This window comes from Liolophura sinensis, chromosome 9 (assembly GCF_032854445.1).
Source record: "Liolophura sinensis isolate JHLJ2023 chromosome 9, CUHK_Ljap_v2, whole genome shotgun sequence".
Classification (NCBI taxonomy): Eukaryota; Metazoa; Mollusca; class Polyplacophora; order Chitonida; family Chitonidae; genus Liolophura; species Liolophura sinensis.
The window spans coordinates 22,265,994-22,276,198 of NC_088303.1; the positions used below are offsets into that span (position 1 = coordinate 22,265,994).

The 10,205-nt window shown below is 41.4% G+C and overlaps 1 protein-coding gene across 1 annotated transcript; it reads right to left on the reverse strand.

Moving 5' to 3' along the window:
* Positions 1 to 969: 969 nt before the first annotated feature.
* LOC135475703 (receptor-type guanylate cyclase gcy-9-like) lies at positions 970 to 9,965 on the reverse strand. The gene is made up of 6 exons (XM_064755635.1): positions 9,953 to 9,965; positions 6,932 to 8,488; positions 5,325 to 5,423; positions 4,692 to 4,783; positions 4,443 to 4,468; positions 970 to 1,054 (listed from the first exon to the last, which is right to left on the reverse strand). Exons 1-6 carry the CDS (start codon positions 9,963 to 9,965, stop codon positions 970 to 972), a joined length of 1,872 nt encoding a protein of 623 aa, XP_064611705.1.
* Between the last annotated feature and the right edge of the window lie 240 nt (positions 9,966 to 10,205).

A 10,205-nucleotide genomic window follows, 5' to 3' on the forward strand; every position in this document is an offset into this window, starting at 1 on the left:
CTGTTTTGCGTCAAGCAGGTTTGCCTTTGAGGTGCGTGTCGAGGGTCGATGGTTTTATCGGGGCAGTCCGGTTTCTTCCACATATGTCGTATTGAACACCGCGTTAGACAGTAGTCAGTCAGTTGTGTAAGTAGTGTAACAATAATAGATGTAATCACTCTAAAATATAAACCTCCTGCAGAAGCTGACTGGTTCACTAGAAGCTTACATTCCACTGTTTTAGAACATGTTAAATGGGTAAAACCGACCTCTTGTATGAGTTAAGGGACTTGTACAGTTCTTTTTCGAAAAATCAGGTCTCCTCAAAGAAAGCACAAGCAATTAGCTAACACGGGAAGCTTTTATGCGCACTAGTCACTAAAACTGATATCCTAAATAATGTATGGTTATAAGCATATGGTCAAAAGATCAGGTTTAACGGATAACTTGATCTTTTGTGAATCAGAAGGGCAATCGCGTTTTGGAACGGTATTCCATTTGTCCTTTTTGTGGAACACGACACCAGTTGTCCTGAAATCTTTTTGTGGAACGGGACCCTTCTTGTCTTCATATTATTTAGCGGAACGGGACCCTTGTTACCCTGATATCCTTTAGTGAAACGGGACCCTTTTTGTACTAATATCGTCTTTGTGGAACAGGATTCATCTTGTCCTGAAATTCTCTTTGTGGAACTCGACCCTTCTTGTTCTGATATCCTTCAGGTTCTTCTTGTCACAATATCCTTTAGTGAAACGGGCCCATCTTGTTTTGATATCCTATCGTCCAACGGGGCAATTCTTACCATGATATTGTTTTAGTCTAAGGGAACTCTCCGTGTCCTGAAATCCTTAGTGGAACGGAACCTTTTCTTGTCCTGAAATCTTTAGTGGAACGGGGACGATTCTTGTCCAGTTATCTCTTTGTGGAAGGGGGCATTCTTATCCTGATATTTTGCTTGTGGAATAGGATCCTTCTTCTTCTATTATCTTCCTATCCTGATATCTTGTTTGTAGAACGGGTTCCTTCTTGTCCTGTTATCGTCTTTGTGGAACAGGACCCTTGTTGTCCTGTTATCCTCTATGTGGAATGGGGCCCTTCTTGTCCTGTTATCCTCTGTGTGGAACGGGGCCCTTCTTATCCTGTTATCCTCTGTGTGGAACGGGGCCCTTCTTGTCCTGTTATCCTGTGTGGAACGGGGCCCTTCTTGTCCTGATATACTTTGTTTGGAACGGGACCCTCCTTATCCTGTTATACCCAGTGTGGAACGGGACCCTTCTTGTCCTGTTACCGTCCGTGTGGGACGGGGCCTTTCTGGTCCTGATATCCTCTCTGTTGAGCGAGAACACTGTAGTGGTGAAATGGCTTGGAACGGGACCGGTACTGCTCAATGGGTGTGCAACCTGTGTCTTGCCCATGTAATCTCAGGAAATAATAGTTTCCCGAGAGAGCTAAAAGCCCAGTTCAGGTGGAAAGTGTCCAAAGAAAGCCATTAGACATTTGCCATACCATTTGAGTCATTTACTTTCTGACATTATTAATTAAAAGGCTGTAAATTAAGTCAATAAAAACAGACAATTAGGTCAAGATTTCTAAGTGCTCATTCCCAAAGGAACAATACCTTGATTGGCCTTAGCGACAGCTTATTGAACTCTGACGGTATGCAGTATAAGCCCTGCTAACCTATAATCTGCTCCCTGTGAAAGGTCTACAATGATATGTGCAACTACATGTATCAGCCTTTTGTCATGAGACTGACAATGCATAAAAACATGCAAAAAGAATCAAATTTGAAATTTAAATGGTTAAACATTTGTTATTTTACTCTGCTATGTATGAATGAGGCGTATGCTGGGCGAGCAGTCTAAAAGGACTCCATACCTTCGTTCTGACTGCTAGCCCTTCGCCACTGAGGAGTGTACAGGTACAACTCAACAAACATAAAAATCTAATACTTTTTAAAAAATTCTATAAATACATATTTTTATGTATAAAAAGTATAAACAGAGCAGTTTCTGTGTTTTTTCATGGAATTGTTTGTAAAATACAGATAAAAATATACATTAGTCACACCGACCATATGTGAATAATTTACTTCATAATCTGAAATTCTTTTGTATACTGAGAACGCTTGAAACCCGAAAGAGGCCTACTTTCTGCGTCTTGATTTTAGCTCAACATTTAAGGTAAACACAGAAAAGTGGATAGTTTCATGTGGTGTAAGTTACATCTGAGGTGCGTTGCTACAATGGGCGGAGAACGGCTAAAGAAAGAGCCATTCGTGAATAGGAACAGCCAAACCGAGACAAAAGTTCAATGCCACAAGAAAATTTATCAAAAATGAAGGTTTCCAGCACGCTAATATGATCATTTTATTGTTCTGGTAATTACATGTTATATAGAACATGATGTGAACATGTAGGATTAAACTCCGACATAAATAAATAGGATTTCAAAGCCACTTCAAACATAAACCAAGGCATACTGCATGATAAACTCAGTTAAAGAGCCTTACTTATTAAAGTCCATCTATCTTGGAACATGAGAGCAGCCGTCAGTTTGAATGCATGTACATCTATGTTTGAGATTTTACGTTGTGCAGTTTTTCAGTTATATGGCGAGAATCCTTCCCTTTGAGGTGACTTCTCAAACTGTTTTTGTAGGGTATCGTGTATATCAAAAAGGACATACATACAGTACATTCATGTTAAAAAAGATATGTATAGTATACATGTATATACAAAACTGAAGTGGCCAATTTGCTGAGATTTATTTAGCTTACGCCGTGTACGTAGCCAACTAGGGCCTACATCCCAATCCAATAATCGCAGCATCATTGCCTATGCCTCAACGGTTTAGAACAGATCAATTACCTCAGATGCCTTGTTTTCTAGCCGCACCTCTACTCTATGAAGTATGCATGTATAACGTTTACTTGTACTAATCACAAACGTATCCCTTAGTGACAGATATAAACACTTTTGCCACCCCTCAGGGATAACTGCATTATCTCACCCACGTATATTGACCATGACCTTTCAGCACCATAATCTGTGCAATACCTAGAAAGTGGATATTAGAAATAACAAAGCAATAAAGTGCAAATCTCGGCTATCCTACTGAGAGTGGATGTCTTGTTATCTCTACACGCACAGCTTGGGTGCAAACAGTACAGTCTTGAAGCATCAGTAATATCGGTGTGTGAATCTACATGGACTGGGGGTCTCCATGGCCGAGGTAGTTAACGCGCCAGCTCGGCACAATGACTCAGGAGCCTCTCAACAATGCGGTCGCTTTGAGTTCAAGCCCAGCTCGTTTGTGGGAAGGCCTGCCTGCAACTTACGGATGGCCGTGGGTTTCCCTCGGACTGCCCGGTATCCTCCCACCGTATATTGCTAACCACCGTCGTATAAGTGAAATATTCTTAAGTACAGCGTAAAACGCCAATCAAATAAAAAAATCTATATGGATTGTGGATTTTATCAGGGCAACACAACGGCGATATTTACACCAAAGCTTTTCAACACATCTTAGCAATGAAACGACAGCTACATGGAAGCAATGCCGAGATACATACCGATAGAATCCTGGAGCAAGGCGATACGACAGTTTCCGTGCATACATCATAGTAAAACGATACAGCTATTTGTGACAATTTTATGTCGATGTCTGCACGGTACAGCAGCCGTACCCTGACGTGCGGCAGATGCTCAGCATGTGCGGGTGTGAGACACTCTGTTCAGTGTCTTAGCTGAAAAATGCAATTTTCCTGAACTGGAGTCATGTCACGTACATTCTGAGCAAGAGTTATGTCAAGTAGACCCTGAAGAAGAGGTATATAAGCTAGATGCTGAACAAGAGTAATACAAGGTTGATCCTGAATAAGAGTTATGTAAGGCAGATCCTGAATAAGAGTTGTGTAAGGTAGATTTGGGATTAAGAGACGGAACTTTAATCCCAGGGTAGATCCTGAACAAGAGTTATATAAGGCAGATCCTGAATAAGAGTTATTTAAGGTGGATATGGGATTAGGAGACGGAATCTTAATCCCAGGGTAAATCCTGAAAAAGAGTTATATAAAGTAGATCCTGAATAAGAGTTATGTAAGGTAGACCTGGGGTTAAAAGACGGAAGTTTAATCCCGGGGTAGATCCTGAACGAGAGTTATATAAGGTAGATCCTGAATAAATGTTGTCAGTTATATCTTGTAGATTTTAAACAAGAACTCTATCATGCTGATCATTCTAAACAAGATTGTGCCCAGCAGATCCTGAACGAAAGCTATTTTAGATTCTCAACGAGAGTCACATCAAGGCGATGGTATAACGTCACTGAGATGCAGGCGATGCTGGGTCTTTGGATTTATAAAGATCTTACAACTGTTTTAAGATCTTATGGATCATACGCCACCTAGAAGCGTGATTTACGGTATCTTGTAGCGAAGGGGTAAAGAAGATCCCCACAACCAGTAGGTCTCCATCTGTCCTTTGCCCTGTAAACAAAACACATGGGAACGATTAAACCAGACAATATATTTGTTGCCTTACACGAATTGATTTATTTATTTATTTAATTGGAGTTTTGCGCCGTACTCTACATGAATGGAGTTTATGGCCTTTAGTGGCTATATTTGTGAAATGACTATCACTACTATGTATCATATCAATGAAACATTAAATGGATTTGAAAATATTTACCTAATAACAAGCACTCACCTTGATTTCCATCGTTCCGCGCATGTCCAACTGGAATCCCCCTTGCTCGTGAAGAACATCCCTTGTATACCGACTTATATGGATCTTCAGGGCTGTAGAATTTGTATATCAAAGCGTTAGTTAACGGAACATGAGCCAGTATTCTACATAAACTGATGCTAAGCCAATCGCAAAATACGAAATGAATTATGTACCACTTCCCGCTCAATGGCAGGTCGGGTCCAAGCTGATTGTTCTCTTGCAAATCATGAGTAATACATCGCCAATTTGCCCACCGAAATTCATCGCAAATATTTAAGGTAATAAGGAACAAGAGAAAACACGACAAACAGACATAGATTTGGGCTGGAAAGGCTGTCCCATTATACTTTTCCAATTCTGTCAAAAGAAGCTAACCATTTCGTGGACTGCGCCACATATGAGGCCCCTACAGTTGTAGTTAAGCAATGAGGCTGAGTGCTTGAATCAGTCCCTCGTTGGATTAGTTATTTTGGTAAAGATGAGGATATTTGTCAGGCACCTTCGACTATACCCCATTTCCATAATGCATAAGTCAGGATTTCGATCGAATTCAGTCAGATCAATAGTCAAAAACCAAAATGGTGGTTTGATCCAGATCACAGATGCACTCACGTTCTCCGTTGGATTCCATACGCGAGGCAGTGTTAACGGTATCGCCAAACAAACAGTACCGTGGCATCTTGTTCCCCACTACTCCGGCCACACATGGTCCTAAAACAGTACATAACTTCGTACGTCACATATGTTTACCTACAACCTTTGTGAAAATACGCAGCTCCACGCAATACACAGTGTAACACTTGAGTGCCCGAATCCAGAAACAGGCTTCTCACAAAATACGTTACATCCATTACATAACTATCATGACAGATAGTTTTCTAGGCATTAGGTTGTGATGATAGTTACGTGTACCTTGTGCGCGCCCTGTGTTATGTTTGCTCAAGTCATCCCAAGATCACGTGCGGCTATTTGCCAAGAAGTTGGTCACTTGCTTGTTGATCTGTAATGGTTTGCCAGTGTGCCGGCAAATAAATTTATCATTCTTGAGCACAAATCGCATAAATAAATATATGATAATATGATAATATCGTGCCATCAATAATTGAAACAGGTGAGTCCGGTAGCTTACATGAGCGTTGTTTTCTCTTACCATAATGCTGACCGCCGACGTATAAGTGAAATTTACATGAGTACGGCATACTATTTCAGTATATTTGATTATTTGATCGGTGTTTTACGCCGTACTCAAAAATATTTCACTTATGCGACGGCGGTCAGCATTATGGTGGGAGGAAGCTGGAGGAAATCCACGTACGACCGGAGAGGAAGCCAGCATGAGCTGGACTTGAACATTACCCTGGGCTAGCGCGCTAACTAACTGAGCCACGGAGACACCCCCCCCCCCCCCCCCCACGCTTCCCCCCACCAGCGTTTAATGGAATTATATGCAGTAAGCAATAAACAAAAATAAAATTAGGACAAGGAAACATGATTCGGCGCATGATTCACATCTGTGCTACCTTTTATGTTGTCATTTTAACGTGTGAGGAGCGATAACCACGGTATAGAGAAAGAAGAACCGCTTCGGTGGCCTAATGGTTAGAGCTGTCCGCTTCGAAGTTGGGAGACCTGGGACCAAAACCGGGTTGGGTCATAAAAATGGCACTTGCTGCCAAGCTAGGCTTCCAGCATTGACAGGTGAGAAAGGGAAACAGGGCAAGTTGGCCCGGTGTCAGTATGTGAGGGGTGTCATGTCTGGTGTTATCGACATGACACTTCAGTGGCGGCAGCACTTTAGCCGCATTGACAAGAATACACAGTATATATATATACACACACCTAATGAATCATGTGACTGAAACATTGTTAAGTAGGACGTAAAATAGCAAGCATACATACATACATACATACATACATACATACATTCATACATACATACATACATACATACATACATACATACATACATACATACATACATACATACATACATACATACATACATACATACATACATACATACATACATACATACATACAAGGTGGAGACTATCGGAGACGCGTACATGGTTGCATACATACATACATACATACATACATTCATACATACATACAGAGTCAGAACACGAATTCAGTCAGTACGTGATTATATAGGGGCGTTGCAGTAAAGCGTGTTGTGGTAATATACAATACCTGTATGGACTTGAACGTCTGCTCACCTGTATGAATTCCTATTCGTAACTTCAGACTTCGGTCTGGCATGTGAGGAATTGTGTACGTCTTAATACCCTCCAGTAAGGCCAAAGAGAGCAGCGCGATTTCCTCAGCGTGTCGGTTTCCATTTCGTTGAGGTAACCCGCTCGCAACCATGTACGCGTCTCCGATAGTCTCCACCTTGTACACATCGTATAAGTCTATGCAGTCGTCAAAAAACTGGTAGAGACTGTTGAGGAACTCCACGACTTCCATTGGAGAGCTTTGAGCCGAGATGCTGGTGAAGCCGACGATGTCGCTGAAGTAGATGGACACGCTGTCGAAGTACTCGGCGTTCACTTTTTCGTTCCTCTTCAGCTGTAGAGCGACCTGCTTGGGAAGCATCTGGAACAGCAGTTGATCCGCCTTAGCTTTCTCGTCTGCTAACTCACTGGATTTGCTTGCGGCATCTTGGGCATAGTTTTGCAATTCCTTCGTAAGGTTTCGAATGAGGAAAACGAGGACAGCAGAGACGAGAGCGACAATAACGAAGATTACCACGGACGTGACAACCTGGGTATCGGCACGATTCAAGTCACTCGCCACGCGGTTGAGGATCTCTGCATTTATGGCCTGTTTCACGTCTTGCAAAAACAGCAAGTATTTTTGTGTGACGTTGTAGTACTCGTTTAGAGCTTGCAGCGAACTGTCAATGTTGTTTGCCAAGATGGATTTGTCGTAACCATTAAATGTAGAGGTTAGGTTTTTATTGTTTTCAAACATTTCACTGTATACGTATTTGATAGTGTCTGAGTACTGCTCGAACGTCCGTAGATGATCCTGACCCAACGCCATGTTGGATATGTATTCCACCACGTCCTCTTCGTGGGTTTCTCCTGCCACATAGAACTCGATACCTAGATGTATATTGATGCCCAGATGCTCCTTAGCGCGAAGGAGCATGGTGTAGGAGAGCAATAAATTCCAGAGAGAGCCACTGTCTGTCGATTTTATGGCGTTAGAGATGTTGTTAACGAAACCGCTGTTCATTTCCGTATAAAAGTCCAGAAACGCGTCATTTTCTTTGTGTGATCTGTCAGGACTGCTGAGTAGATCTTCCCGGAAGAACACTAAGCTTTCCTGGAGATCAGTATCTATTCCTCCACATGCCGACCAGTCGCTTATCACTGCCACCGCCTTATCTGTGTGTCCAAAACTGTCCGCCAAGTGGGCCTCCGTAACTACCTGGTGCGAGATACGCGTGGTCTCGAACAAGTACGTGACTTTGGCGCGCTCGAGCTGCACAGCATCTATGACGTCACCGACAATATGACAGGCTTTGACCTGGCGCTCCACGTCATTCAGCACGATCTGCGCGGATATGGCCGTGGTCAGTAGAATTGAGGAAAAGACAATGACACCGGCGATGGGGATGAAGATGACGGTCAACATCCTTACAAGCTGGATGCGTTTGCCTCTGTCGGTGGTAGGATCGGCACTGCAGAATGCAGATGGTAGGCTCAGTGATGGGGAGTTCTCAACAGCTCCTTGTCGCACTGACACCTCGCTGGACACTTTGTTCACTGAAGCGAAAACAAAACCGAGATGTCACAGCGCATTACTTTCTCATGCTAAAAAAATAAAGTAAAGCTCAACTCACCACATTCCTGTGAGTTTCTGTAATGCCCATCATCTTATGACTGTAATATTCTCCACCTATTTAATACACACATCACTGAAGAATAGTTACTGCTTACCTTTTGTGTGATATTTATCAAATTATCTGACTTTCTCACTTTTCTCAGAGCATGTGTTGAAGGTTCCCGAGGAAATTTGTTTTACATTTAATGAAGCAGTTCATTATTTTCAGTGGTTTTGGATCATCGCCAGTTCGATGAAGTTCATTATTTTCAGTGGTTTTTGGATCATCGCCAGTTCGATGAAGTACATTATTTTCAGTGGTTTTTGGATCATCGCTCAGTTCGATGAAGTTCATTATTTTCAGTGGTTCTGTACCATCACCGGCTGGATGCAATTCATTATAATCATAGGTTTTTGGATCTTAACCAGTTAGATGTAGTTCTTTATTTTCAATGGCTTTGGATTATCATCAGTTAAATGTAGTTTATTATTTCCATTGCTTTTTGGATCATCATCGGTTGGATGCAGTTCATTATTTTCATCGGTTTTATTTTACATTATTTTCAGTGGTTTGGGATCATCACCAGTTGGATGCAGTTCGCTACTTTAATAGTTTTACAGCATCATCAGCTGAATGCAGTTCTTTATTTTCAGTGGTTTTGGATCATCACCAGTTGGATGCAGTTCGCTACTTTAATAGTTTTACAGCATCATCAGCTGAATGCAGTTCTTTATTTTCAGTGGTTCTGGATCATCACCAGCTTACTATTTTAATGGTTTTATATCTTCATCAACAGAATTCACTTCATTACTAGTATTTGAAGAGTTTCTGTGGTTCGACATTACCTTTCTAACAGTCAAACTTTGCTGTACATGTATTTGACTTTTGTCCAGCCAAAGTAAAAAACGTTCATACAAACTCTTGAAAACTGATGCACTTTACAATGATGTGAGGCTTGAAGCATTAAAAAAAGATTTATATACACGTGGATGAATCGTCCTCATGTACGGAAACTTTCCAATAATGTTTGAAACAGTTGTACTTTCAATTATGTGGGTAACATATGTTACATTTCACTCCCCTTGCGCATGTTTATGAAAGACCGCTTCCTTTTTTCTAAAACATATTTTACAAAGGTGTCTGAGCAAGGCTCTAATAATAAAACTCGTTCTAAACAAACTCAAATCGTAGTTCGATCTCAGTCACAATCAGAGTTCATTTTAAATTTAAGCGAACAGTGCAGCCATCTCTAGATAAAAGACACCGACTTCTCAGTGTAAACTGAATTCACTTATTTTAACCGAGAAGAAGGGGAATGCAGACAAACAGTACAACTGTGTCTTTCCATAAAAAATACCGGCTTTTCAACATAAACTGAATTTAATTCAGTGTACAATATACTCACGTGAATTTGGCATATTATCCGAGGAGTTTCGCGGAATAAAACGCAAAACCTCACTAATCTGGGTTCTGTTGGTTATGAGTTGCAAAGATCTTCGACAAGTGCAGGCAAGTGAACGTAGAGAAGTTTAAAGCAACTAACAGATGTCGTTAACCTCTTAGCGCATCAGCGTTCCTTTACACGAGCCTAGTATTTGGATAACTGGCAAGGTATTGTCTGTTCCCAAGGATTATTTTATGGCCATTAAGTGTATATG